At 40.1% G+C, this 13,914-nt stretch overlaps 1 protein-coding gene across 2 annotated transcripts in view; it reads right to left on the reverse strand.

Moving 5' to 3' along the window:
- The window catches only part of Cab39 (calcium binding protein 39), a 57,106-nt gene that overhangs the window by 34,571 nt on the left and 8,621 nt on the right, over positions 1–13,914 (reverse strand). For both annotated transcript variants that reach the window (XM_034521341.2, XM_076914878.1), the window contains exon 2: positions 649–805. In XM_034521341.2, the coding sequence (XP_034377232.1) occupies positions 649–762 (114 nt within the window). In that variant the 5' untranslated portion in view covers positions 763–805. The remainder of the gene's footprint in view (positions 1–648; positions 806–13,914) is intronic.

Here is a 13,914-nt window from a genome sequence, read left to right on the forward strand (position 1 = left end):
CATAGGTGTGTCGGTTCTGTTTCTTGATAGCTACAGTTGCTTCCATCTGATGTCAGATCCTTGGTCTATAAGGACTGCTAGTGAGAGGGAGGCCAGGGTGTGCATGCCGACCTTCTGGCCCTGTGAGCTGCAGGTGTTGTTATGGTTCTGCTAACTGCTTCCTCTAATTTCCTGAGAAAACCTGTTTCCATTTTCTGCAACTAGGCTCCCTTATTTTTACATCTTTTTTTGTTTTTGTTTTTGTTTTTCGAGACAGTGTTTCTCTCTGTAGCCCTGGCTGTCCTGGAACTCATTCTGTAGACCAGGCTGGCCTCAAACTCAGAAATCCACCTGCCTCTGCCTCCCAAGTGCTGGGATTAAAGGCGTGCGCCACCACTGCCCTGCTCCTGTTTTAACATCTTATGAACCACTTTCATAAATTGGGACAGTATTACATTTTGTGTACATACTAGGACTTTAACTTACCCAGTAGTCTTAGTCAGGCAAGCAGGCAGGCAGGCAAGCAGGCACGCACGTGTACACGTACACACACACACACACACAATCACACTCTTTACAACTTTAAATCAGTTTGGTTTCCTACAAGTTTCCTTGTAGTGGTAACTTTTGGTCCTTAATGAAGGAATTAAAGGATTTCCAGATGCATACCTTTTCTGCCTTTTTGTCAGAAATGTCCTGCTTTTCCAAAACAGCCATGCTCTCCTTCAAGTTCTTCACAATGTCTGCCGGAGATTTGTGAGACTTGCCAAATGGGAACGGCATGACGGCAGCACCAGAGGCTTCCACTGCACTCTACCTGCTTGACCTACAACACAGTACAAGGCTCGTGTGAGACAGTAGGGCTAACAGAAGACACAGGTCTACATTGTAACCTAGGAAGAAAGCCATATTGGAGGCCAGGACAGCTTAGCAGGTAAGAGCACTTGCTGTTCTCCCAGAAAACAGGGCTGTGGTTCCCAGAACTCACAACTCTGTGACAAGAGTTCTTGCCTCTTTAGACACATAGTAAGTGTATGTGTAATAAGACATACATGCGAGCAAAAAAAAAAAAAAAAAAAAAAAAATCACATACACATAAAAAACATTTTACATGATGTCCAAAGTTTCGGTAACCCCACAAGCCCACTAAGATGTGTAAAAATGTTAATACAGAGAGGCCCTTTGAAACACTCTAATTTTTAAAGCACTATTTTAGTTTTTCCCCAATCCTCTGTTCCCTAACCACCCACCAAACAGGTACATGTGGATGCTGCTGACATGTGTACCAGCATCTACCTCTCACAGAGCAACTACTACTGTCAGGCCCACTGATGAGCACTTATTCAAATAACCCTGGCAAATTATTACTGCTTCCTTATAGAGGTTTAGTAAGGTTGGCAATCTGGCTTAAGGTAAAACAAGCTCTGGTTCCTACTAACCTTGTCCTTAGTTGCAATATTATTCCCCCAACTGAGACTGTCTATTCTACAGCTGACGAAAGTGAGGCCAAAAGGCAGAGAGCTGAATCATACAGCATCAGTAACACGCTCCTATCCCAGGGTTCATGCTGCCCATGCACACTTCTGCAACACAACACCCAGTGGCATTGCCCTATATGCATGCACTTCCTTAGCATCTGAGTATTTCAGAGCTGGAGGGAACTCTGACAACTTTGGATCAATCTCCTTTAAGAGAGTTACATCATGGACTTTCTACTCCTCCCAGTACAGATGGACAAGGTTGAAGGAGATTTAAAAGGTCCTATAAGTGTTGGTCACAACACAAAACACAGCTGTCAGGGAGAACGTGTATGTCGAATTCCTTTATTCAGGAAAGTTTATGACATAATCATTCTTCTTAACTGATCTACCCAACAGGAACATAAAAACAAATCCAATTTACTCTGACATAAGTAGTCCCTGACATGTACTCAAGACAACAACTAGATATTCCACGAAGAATCCAATCCCAACAGCAAACTTATTCACGATGAACACCGATCCCTCCTTTATATGTTACTATGAGTTTTTAAAACTAAAGTTAGAGTCCAGGCAGTGGTGGTGCACACCTTTAATCCCAGCACTTGGGAGGCAGAGGCAGGCGGATTTCTGAGTTCGAGGCCAGCCTGGTCTACAGAGCGAGTTCCAAGACAGCCAAGACTATACACAGAAACCCTGTCTCAGAAAAACAAACAAACAAACAAAAAACAAACCCCACTAAAGTTAGAATAAAAGTATAGAGGCCTATTTATGATGGTAATCAGTGATATGTGCTTGAATCCTAAGAATCTGGAGGCCAAGGGTAACCTGTAAAGGGCAAGATAATTTAACACTCCTCTTTATGCTCCAACGAATACTTAGACCACTGAAAGCTGAACGTGGGGCTGGTACCCAATACATCTTGTTTGGTCTCCTTGTTCTTCACCAGTTACCTTCCTCTTTTCTTTCTGCATGTTACTTTTCTAAGAGTAATTCAATGACTCATCTTTGCTCCAGTGTTTCTGTCTCCCTTGCCTTTTATTTGCTGACGGCCTTGTCTACAGTTTCAACAACTCATATTTTGTTTTTCAAGGTTTTTTGGGGTATCCACAGCTGTCCTGGAACTTGCTGCCCTTGAACTCAGAGAGATCTGCCAGCCCCTGTCTCCTGGGTGCTGGGATCAAAGGTGTGTGCCAGCACTACTCAACCAAGTCCTACTTCTTGTTCTTAGTGCCACACTCCAGAATTCCACTCCATCACAACACTTGGCTCTGATAACAGATGCTACTTGCTCATCTTTTTCTTTTGGACACTCGGAAGTCTCTATATAGGCCAGGGGTTACAATGGAATCAATAGTACTTCTAAGACATATGAAATTTCATAAGCTACAAACTTAATTTCAACACGCACACCAAGAAGCTGAGACTTAAATGAGAAGTTTTCACAAGAATGGAACCTCGTGGATTGATTAATGCTGTCTTTATAAGGGCTTGCAAGAATGTATTCACTTTGTTTTGCTATGTGAGGACATGGACCTCACCACTTGTTCAACCCAGCAACCTGCTCATGGGGTTTAGCCTCTGGAACTGTTACCTAATGCTAACTAAGTCTTTTGTCATAGCGGTACAGAGTGAGACAAGGATGATGAAGAAATAGGTTGTCACAACGAGTGAGGCATTACCTGACTGATGAAAACAGCACTGCCATCATTAGAAAAGGAGCACTACTTTCTGGCTGGGAGCTACAGAAGCCTGACCCTGTGAATGTTCATATTCTTTGATAGGGTCTAAGTCAGAATAATGAATATTTTCCATCTGTTGCTCTATCTAAGTCTACCACTTACAAATAAACACCTAGCTTTTACAGAAAATGTTCTGAAGTTCATTCTGCAAAATCCAAACACGAAGGTTAACCTGAGAAAGAGTGAGAAGCTATTAATGGTTCAATATATTCTTTTTATTTCTTGCTTTTATATTTGTACTTGTTTACACTGGTATCTACTTTCTTCTCTAAAACAGATGGGAGACCAGAGGATGTTAGCAATGGTCACTTCTGTTTAAAAAACTTTATTAACAGAATATCCCCATCATTAAAGTTAGAAATCATAGGTTCCACGTTGGCAACTGGATTGCTTTGGCTTATGCACCACACTCCTATTTACCCAAGTGCTAATAAATACTGAAAAATAGTCAGACAACACATAAGCCAGTATGAAGAAACAGCCATTCATGCTGAAATGTATGCTACAAACTAAAGGCATCTAGTGCCTGCTTTTCACACAAAAATCTGGTATGCACAGATGTGGGTGTGTTTGGAGACAATAATGAAAACTGCTGAATGACAACACATTCCTAGACAGCTGACTTCCTAAAACTCTGTATTAATACATGTATTCAATCTGACTCAACTTGGTGGTCAAATGCAAAACTTATAAATGAACAAAAAGGTGATTGCATCCAAGGCCCATTAGGGTTCTTGATTGAGTACACACTCATGGAAAGTGTGAGCCCAGTACATACAAATCCATGTGGTTTTTTTTTTTTTTTTCAGCTGACTCTTAAGGCCCAATTCTACACTAACATGTTAGTGACATTTAATCCACACAATTATCAAATAAGCAAATACTGTTTCTAAGTACCAAGCTATTTGAGGTAGACATTTTATTACTTTTAAATTATATGCATGTCTTGGTGTGCGTATATACATATGAATGCACACACTGACAGAGGCCAAGGGTATGGGACAGCCTTAAAAATGGACCTATGAGTCCTTGGAAGACACGTGATGTTGTGCTGGGACTTGAACTCTGGTCCTCTGAAGGAACAGCCCATGTTCTTAATCACTGACTCACCTCTCCAAACCATGATGTGCACAGTGAAAACTTGTGTTTGATGTATTTTCATTTTACATCATATTGTAAAGTAGCTGCTGTTTGAAGCACATAGAAATTTTGAATAGAAAGGGATTGCTACCCACCCTTGGCTCTAAACTGACTCATGACTACTAATTTCAGAATAAAACCAATGGGTAATTATCTACATAACTAGATACTATACAATGTGCTTTTGTGATGTAACTAAAAAAACTCCATTCAGCTTTTAGATAGAAGGGAGGTCTGCCCTTCTCAACTGCAAATAAGATCTGATGACTCAGCTTTATTAAAATTAAACCAGGCACACCTTTAAGAAGCCAGCTGAAGCCTTGGTTAATTACCAAAACCACCAGAAACATAACTCTAAACCAACTATACCAAAACTGCTCAGAAGACATTGGGTAGAGTGGGCTTTATAATAAACAAGGACTTTTAGGTCCAGGCTTGGTAGTCCACACCCTTTAATTCTAGCACTCTTGAGAGGTGGATGTAGTTAGATTTTGAGACTTTGAGGTCAACCTGCACAGTGAGACCCACACCAATCTCTCCCCCCCGCCCAGATACAGACAGATACATGCATGCACACACATTACCTCCCTGTCTCTGTCACAAATATACTGACACAGACACACATACATACACGCGCACAAGTGGGGGGGGGCAGGATGAGAGGGGTTAGTAGAAGGGCAGAGGAGGCTTCTTTCCTGGCCAATGCCTAATCAAAGACTTGATAGTAAAATTTACAGCCTAGATAAGAAACGGATGCTGGAATGGCAACAGTAGCAGGAATATTTAAACAATGTAGCATCATCTCCCATAAATATTTTACAAGGCATTGTTGCTTCTCTGTTCAACCTCTATCTCCACCCAATGACTTACCATTTCATTCAGTAAAACTGACTCTTCACCAAGACTACAAGGGCTCCTGTGATCTGTTCCTCTCTGGGCTCAGCCCCTCCATCCCCTTACTCTAGGCTTTAGTTACACTCACTCTGCTATTTGTAGACTAGACCCAGACATATTTCCCATATTGTATGCATAAATGCTTAGCCCCAACACTATGGCTTTCTCTTATTCTATCCACATGTCTGTACAAATGACATCCAATAGCAAAGGTCTTGAGGAGGGTGTACAGCTACAACCCCAACACTCAGTAGAACCATGAGTTTGCAAAGACAGGAAGATCGTGAATCTGAAGCTAGCTTGGGTTAGAGAACAAGACCTTGTCTCAAAAACAAACAAGGTGCTGGGAGCATAGCACATTTTCAATGAGCTAGTTTGGTTTGCATGAAGCCCTAGGTTTAAACCCCAGGGCTAAAATAAACAAGTAAAGGCAGGAATGTGTGCACAAGCTATCTGTACAAGATTTAGCCAAGCTGGTAACAGAATTCCTGTAAAGTTCTCAAGTCTGGTTACAGGTAAAAATGGTGAGCACAGAGGCAGCTGGCACAATGGGAGGTTTTGAAACTATTCTGCAGGTCTTCAACTGTCTGAGTGTGGCAGTTCAAACTTAACTTTCAACTCCACATGTGATCTGACCAGCCAAGACTTTATCAGCATAAGTATTAAATTTAGTCTTAAACCTTATTGATAGTTTCAATAGTAAAAGAATGCAGCTGATAAAGTTCCTGAGCAATTCCACCAACTCCAGTCTTTCCTGTGTGTTCTTGTAGCAAGCTACATCCTCACCTGTTTACTGGTCCATTTGGGACAAGCCTATAGGAATAAGCATTTACTTCTACTAAATTTCTTCTGATTTAGATCCAATACACAGTACATTTAAATTAGGGTGTGTATGTGCATATGTGCATGTGGGAACAATCAGATGGTTCAACAGGTAAAGACACCTGCTGCCAGAGTGACAACCTGAGCTGGTGGAAGGACGGAACTGACTTCCAAAGCTGCCCTTTGTCCTCCATATATGCAGACAGACACACAGGCACAGGCATGTGCACTCAGAGCCACCCACCCACCCCAAAATACAAATTACTCTTGAATCTTGATTCTCTCATTTATTGTATTATTAGTTTCTCCAATCCATTTCCTGCCAACTACAACTTTGATGAGTAAACCACACAGGTCTTCCTTTACTTTCTGTTAAAGATACAAACCCAGGCAAGACACAGTACTATAACTTTCCAACTAAAGTCTGCAGTCAGTCTCTCCTGGGTAGTTACTTAAACAACTACAAGACCAAGATATCTAACTTTATTACTGTTGCAATGGAGGCTTACAGATTTCTTTAAGCCCACAACACACTTATACAGCAAGAATAAGAATCAAATCTAGTATAGTGACATAAACCTGTAACTCTAGCACTTGAGAGATAAAGGCAGGGGGATCAGAAATTCAAGATCATCTTCAGTCAGTGAGTTCCAAGGACAGCTTGGAAAAGACTAAAAAGAAAAAGGAAAAAGGAAACAACAACAAAAACCAACCAAACAAAAACCTAATCAACCAACCAATATTATCAAACAGTACTTATCCCCAATTGGTAAAATTATACTGTATACTTTCATTAATTTCTCATAATTTTACTCTGCCTTCTGTTTTATTTTCTTCTATCTTGCTCCCTCCTTCTAAAGGCTAATGATAATTCACTAAAGTGATTTCTCAATCTACTGATGAGACCTGCAATATGCAAAACAAAGGCTGGAAATTAATCTGAAGAGTCTAAAAAGATGGCTCAGAACATTACTTCGAAGCTGCCTCTCAGAGAACCTAAGTGGGGTTCCTAGCACTCGTATCAGGAGGCTCAGAACTCCATGTGACTCTAGCTCTGGGAGTTATGATGACATCTTCTGGTCTCAGTGAACACTGATAAGCATGTGGTATGCACATGCACACTCTATGTGTACACAACATGCATATACACATACTAAGTAAATAAATAAAATTTATAAGTCAATCTGAAAAGCTTTGGCAGCTTTCTTATTCATATGCTAGACTTCTCAAACTGTTACAAGACAAAGATTTCATCATATAATTTGAGACTGGAAATTATAGTTACATATTACAAATTATTATTTACAAACAACTATAATATATAACTGACTGCTTTCTCTAATTAAAATCAATATGGACTGGCCATTTTTAGCCCTATCTAAAATGATTCATATATTAAGGAATTAAAAGCTACAGTATAATTTTAGAACCAATTTTTAAAAATATGCATTTCAATGATTTATACAGTATATGCAATTTAATAAGAAATAATTTAATAAGTTAACCAATTTCACATTTAAAAATGAGAAACCTAGGGCCGATAGATGGCCCAGCAGTGAAGATCAACTTACTGTTCCTGCAGACTGTTCAATTCCCAGTACCCATACTGTGGCTCACAACCAACTTAACTCCAGTTCCAGATCTGACACTCTCTCTTACTGTCGAGTGACACCAGGCTCCCACGTAGTACATACATATATTGTAGGCAAAATACTTGTACACATAAAATAAAAAAGTATGACAAACTGGGCCAATGAAGATGACTCAGTGGGTAAAAGCACATGCAACCAAGGCTGACAGTGCAATCCATAGGACCCAGATAGTAGAAGGAAAGAACTCACTCTTGCAAGTTATCCTCTGACCTTGACCATGTGCAAAGTGAGACATACATACACATATAATAAACCAGTACAGAAATAATTTTTTTTTAATAATGAAAAAGTATCAATCTTCAAGAAACAGTAATCTACTTTTTCAGGGTAAACTTTACTTGCTCTGCCACAAGGCTGTGCAAACACAGTCCATATGATCATGAACAAACACCACGGTCTCACCCACATTTTTGTAAATAAGAAAAGCAAATAGCCAACCCTGCCCTTTAGAAAGCAAATTCCCGAAGAAGAACGCAATATTCAAACTTGAACAGTAAACAGATGAGAAAAACATGACACAAATCAAGTATGGTCAGACAAAAGTACTTTTTGAAAAATTCTCTTTAGGTTGAGGAATTAATGATGTGTTAGAAATTTGGTAACTTTAAAAAGTAAAAGTAATTTCTAAATTTGTATTTAGTTACTCTGATAAAGAACTATATTTTGAAAAAAATGTAAACTCACAGTTTTAAATGCCTACAGAATTAGATATATAAACCTGGGAAGTCACTCTCTTCAAGGTCTGGCATTACTATTTTTGTTCTGGCCAAAGGCCCACAAAAGCACAAACAGACCGCACAGCCAGCCCAAGCTGCACCACCATAGTTGGAGATCTGCAGGTTTGTTTTTTTTGTAACTGCCCAAGGGCTGTCAAATAGTAGTATTTAGTGTAAATAAACTTTTTTCAGCAGAAATATTTGGACACAGAATGCACAACTCCATGGCACTTCAGACTGAGGGTCATACAAAAGAGTGGTTCTCATCCTTCCTAATACTGCAAATCTTTAATACAGTTCTTTATGCTGTGATGACCCCCACCCATAAAGTTGTTTTGTTGTTCCTTCATAACTATGGTTTTACTACTGCTATGAATCATAATGTAAGTATCTCATATGCAGGATATCCTGATATGTAACCCTCAAAGGGGTCCTGACCCGTAGGTTGAGAACCTCTGGTGTAGCACAGTCTACCAAAAACACCCAGACACCATATCCTTTCTAGCCTCTTTGTCAACACATTAACTGGCTTTTGAAGGCTTGCTCTTAGGTTGAGAAAAGAGTTCTCAATGAAACAATGAGGCTAAATAGTGTTTAACATCAGAGAAGCAACTAGACTGCAGCTGTCAACTGTGTGATCCAGCTGGCAGGATCACACAAAAAGTGGCTGCATGTGCTTTTAGAGGAAATGAAGATTTCCACCACATACCAACAACTCAGCTCATGGATCTAAAAAGATGAGGCCATTATTTGAAGTAGATTAAGAAGATAAGTACACACAGAGCAGACTTAAAATCTATCCTAATAAAAACTCTCATTAATACCAAGTTCAGAGGACATACTAAAGGCAGGCAGACAAGCATCCAGGAGATGATGCTCCCTGAACTGGCTCTCAGACGCTGACACTTTTGAAGGAAAACCAGAATATGTATTACAATTGACTAGAGAGCTGTATGTCACAGTCTAAAGTCTTTTATGGAAACAAATTATTATGTCATTTTTTTTTTCAAGTTCTGTGGGCAATAAAGTATGGAGTGGAAAGGAAGGCAAAAGTTGAGATGCCCAAGTGTTGTTTACAGAATGGTCACATGCCTTCTTTTACTGCTCAAAGAACATTCCAAGCACTCCTGATGTGTTGATAGCACAATACAGTCAAACAGGAAAATCTGCCTTTTCATCTCAAGTCTCCATCTAAAATGAGGAAGCAATCGCTTTTTATAGCCAAGGGAGCACAGCATCTGAGAGGCACCCAAACCAGGAAGAGCTACTTACATTGAAAACTTTCTGAGCTCTACACATTTTCAACAAAGAACTTAATGTTTCCTTCACTATTTCAAAAGTGGAATGCTATCAACCAAGTGACTACAGTGACTGAATACCCAAGAGTGCTGCTGTTGTACACAAGGAAACAACTCAACCACACAGATTATCACCCAGATGCAAATATCCCACATCTTTCATCTTGATTGATTTTCTAATTTCTTATGTTTTAGTTTTTTGATACAGTCCCACAATTTCCCTGGAACTCAGAGATCTGTTTGCCTCTGCCTCCCAAATGCTACAATCAAACGTGTACACCATCATGCCCAGTATCTTCTTGGGTTTTTTTTTTTTTTTACACGTCTTCCAAATATTGAGATTATTGCTAACTAAAGTGTCAGAATCACAGTGGTTTGAACAGGAAGTTATATTGATTAAAACTGTTTCAAAATAATGGGAGATGAACAAGCTCAGAAGCATCTTCAGATAGAAATGGTATTAGCTATGGTGCTGAAAGCAGCTTTCCAACTCTGTGGTAGCTGAGTTCTGGAGCAAGAGGTCAGTCTACTCCGGCCCTAACACCTACCTCATTCCTACTGTGTTAGATAATGGACTTCTCTGTCATGAACAAAACAGAATCTTAAGTCTTATGTAACGCAAGCTAACTCACACTCTTACCTTTGCTTCCCAAGTACTGGGATTGCTGGCATATGCCAGGTCATCTGGCATTTTACTGGCATCCAAATCAATGTAGGTACTTAGATTTGCAATCAAGCCCTGCGTAAGGTCTTTACTTTTCAGAGGCAGCTATTAGTGCTGTCCACTAGGATTAGCCAATTGTTAAACCCAGAGCAGTTACCTGAGATTATAGCCTTGAACCTTTCTGGTGTCTAATAAGATATTTGGAGGCATTATTACAAGGCCACTATTACAGCTCCAGAGCATCAGAAATCAATGCCTTTAACATGGTACAGTGGTACATGCCAACAATCCCAGAACTCCAGGTCAAAGTAGAAAAATCCCAAATGGGTTTAGATCACTCAGAAAAATAATGATTTAATAATACAGCACTCCAGAACAATATTATCTTTAGGTCTTAAACTAAAATGTCTTAAGCCTAAGTAGCTCATTTGTAGACACTGTATTGACCTTAATTCCTGGAAATGTCAGGCTTCTTTCTCTCAAGTGACCAGCTTGTGTCTTACATACAGTCTTAGAACTTACTCCTTATTCTAGCTACCCTAATCAAAGCCAAATGTGGGATTTCACCTGACAGTACACAAGACAGATGTTTTTGTGTATTAATCCTGGCCCAAGAGTTAATTTTTCCTGTTTTTCTACTGTTTCTTATCTTGTTTTGTATGGTAAGGTGAAAGATGGGAGTTTGAAATAAACACAAAGGGAAAATGGCTCTTTCAGTAAAATCCAAACAGTAGAACCTGAGTAGAGATCCCCAGCACCCACTATAAAAAGTTGGGATTGATGGTCAAAGTCTGTAACCCAAAACTTTGGGGTGTGGGTGGGGGTGCAGAGAGAGTCAGGCAGACCCCTGAAACTCAGCTTTGAGGCTCAGTGAAGTCTCTTTCTCAAAACAAAACAAAAAGGATTAAGCCAGTCTGATCTGACTAGAGTCTAGGCAGGACTACCTCTAATTCAATCAATCCATCCATCCATCCATCCATCCATCCCACCCCTGAAATACAGCGCAGATAGACTGAGGAAGACACCTGAAATTGACATGGCCCACAACTCTGTGAGAGAAAGACACACCCATCCACACAGAGGAACTCACACGTATCCTACACACATATATACATACACAAAACTATCAGCAAAAACACTAACACCCAAATTCTCTTTGTAACAATTCCTGAGGATGTAATGTCAAAGGAAGAGAGAATACAGGCACAGTTGCTTAGAATGTCTTCCTTGAGACTGACTCAGGGCTAGGCAGAACACTTTATAGTCAGACGTACTATGACATCACAGCTTTCATTCTGAGATAAGTGAATCTCCTAAAAACGACTTTGTTTTCAAAGGACCCATGAGTGACTCCAGAATTAGTCCTTTGAGTCAAACTAGGTGGAGACAGCTGTACTCTTACATCATTAAATGGTAGAATGATACTGTCCTCTAAACCAGAGCAATTTGGAAACAACAGAGATCAACTGTGTGAGGACAAACTCAAAGTCATACATACTTACTCTGACAAATTAGGGTCTTTCATCTACTATCTTGATCTAGCCAATGTTTCCATTCTGCTGTTCACATTCTGATCAAGGAGGAGCAAAGCACCCTCCAGAGGGGTCACCTGTGCCTAAGACTTTCTTAGAAATGAAAGACAACTCTTCCTTAGCAAATACAATTCCTTATGTTTACAAGAGAATATACCCATGTCCAACTCTTTAATCTCCCATCAACATTCATCCACCTCCATGGTAGACAGGATGACATTTTCCCCTTGAGGCACATGTCCCAATTCTTCGATCTCCCATCAGGAGCCATCTATCCTGGATGGTGAACTGAATGAATGTCATTTTCAGGCACATTTCTTTTTGGGTTTTTTGTCTGTTTGTTTGTTGTTTTGTTTTTCGAGACAGGGTTTCTCTGTGTAGCCCAGGCTGTCCTGGAACTCATTCTGTAGACCAGGCTGGCCTCGAACTCAGAAATCCGCCTGCCTCTGCCTCCCGAGTGCTGGGACTAAAGGCTTACACCACCACTGCCTGGCTCATTATTTTTATTTCCACATGATACTTGCACTTTTTTTCTGGTGATGCTGGGGAGTGAATCCAGGGTCTCAGGAATGCTAGGCAACCACTCTTTTTGTGAGCCCTCAGATCTGCACTGACTTGACTGCATTTTTTCCAAAGCCCAGTGCCTTCACATGATCTCTCTTCAACACCACCTATCTAAAAGTTTCTTACTAAATACTCTCTCAGGGCCAGGTATGGTGTGGTACACCCCTTTAATCGCAGCCCTTGGTATGCAGAGGCAGGTGGATCTGAGTTAGAGGCCAGCCTATATATACAGAGTGAGTTTTAGAATAGGGTAATACATACCCCACCCCCCAAATCCTTTCTCCTTCCCACTACTGTGATTGTAGTCATTAAATTCCTAACTATCTTGAGTTCTGTAAGCTGGCTTTACTGAGATGGCTCAGCATGAGTCTGATCCTTGGGACCCATACAGTAAGGAGAACCAAGTCATCCAAGCTGTCCTCTGGTCTCCACAGGTATGGCATGGCATGTGTGCGACCACACGCCTAACAATACACTTGAATAAATACAATTTAATAGTAATAATAATAAACCTGAAGAGTATTCTCTGGCCAGTAATACATTGATGAGAGATTTTTCTTGCTTATAGTCTTCCTACTTGAGAGCACAGTAACTCTTAAGTCACCTTTTCTTAGGACCTTATGGTTTCTTAAAAGTTTAGTTTTTTTCAGTGATCCCAAATATTTCTTAGAGATTTCATTTTTTCATAGTCCGAGTATTTTTGTCCTGACTTTTATAATACTGTTAACAAGAAATCAAGTATCTATCTTAGTATAAGATATGGGTACTGGCTTGATTTTACTAGTTTACTATCTAGTCAGGTACAATGAAACATGCTGAAAATTCCAGCACTTACAAAAATGGCTCTTAGAAACTATAAAATACCAGCAAGTTTAGTTAAACAGAGAATTGTTAACAAGGGTAACAACTGATATCTATTGTGTGCTGTTCTGTTCACCTCACCTGTGTATCCCACAGCAAGCCCAAGATGATTATTCTAGTCACACAGAAACTCAACCAGAGTTTTAGGATGTAAAGCCACAGAGCCTGGGTGGGCCTGGCACGGTGGATCCTTAGCCTCGGGCTTTCTCTGTCTAGCATTCTCCAAGATGAGTGCTTACTAGACAGTTCTTCCTGAGCACCAGTGCTTAGAAAACAACTCTGCTCCTGCCTGCTCTCCTGGCAGCGCACTACATAAAGAGAGAGAATAGCAATATTGGAAGGTTTTCTTTTTAGAGGTAAAAAATCTCACTGAAACCAAGGCTGGTTACAATCAACCTTGTGATCCTCCTAAGTCTGGAATCCAGAAAATCCCCCACAGGATTTACTAAGGCCAATGTGATTGATGAGTGATTTTCCTAGTCGAGGTTCCTCTTCCCAAATAACTCTAGCTTATAGCAAGTTGAAACAAACAAACAACAAACCAAACCAACAAAAACAAGCAAACAAACCAA

Source organism: Arvicanthis niloticus, chromosome 17 (genome assembly GCF_011762505.2).
Source record: "Arvicanthis niloticus isolate mArvNil1 chromosome 17, mArvNil1.pat.X, whole genome shotgun sequence".
Lineage (NCBI taxonomy): Eukaryota > Metazoa > Chordata > Mammalia > Rodentia > Muridae > Arvicanthis > Arvicanthis niloticus.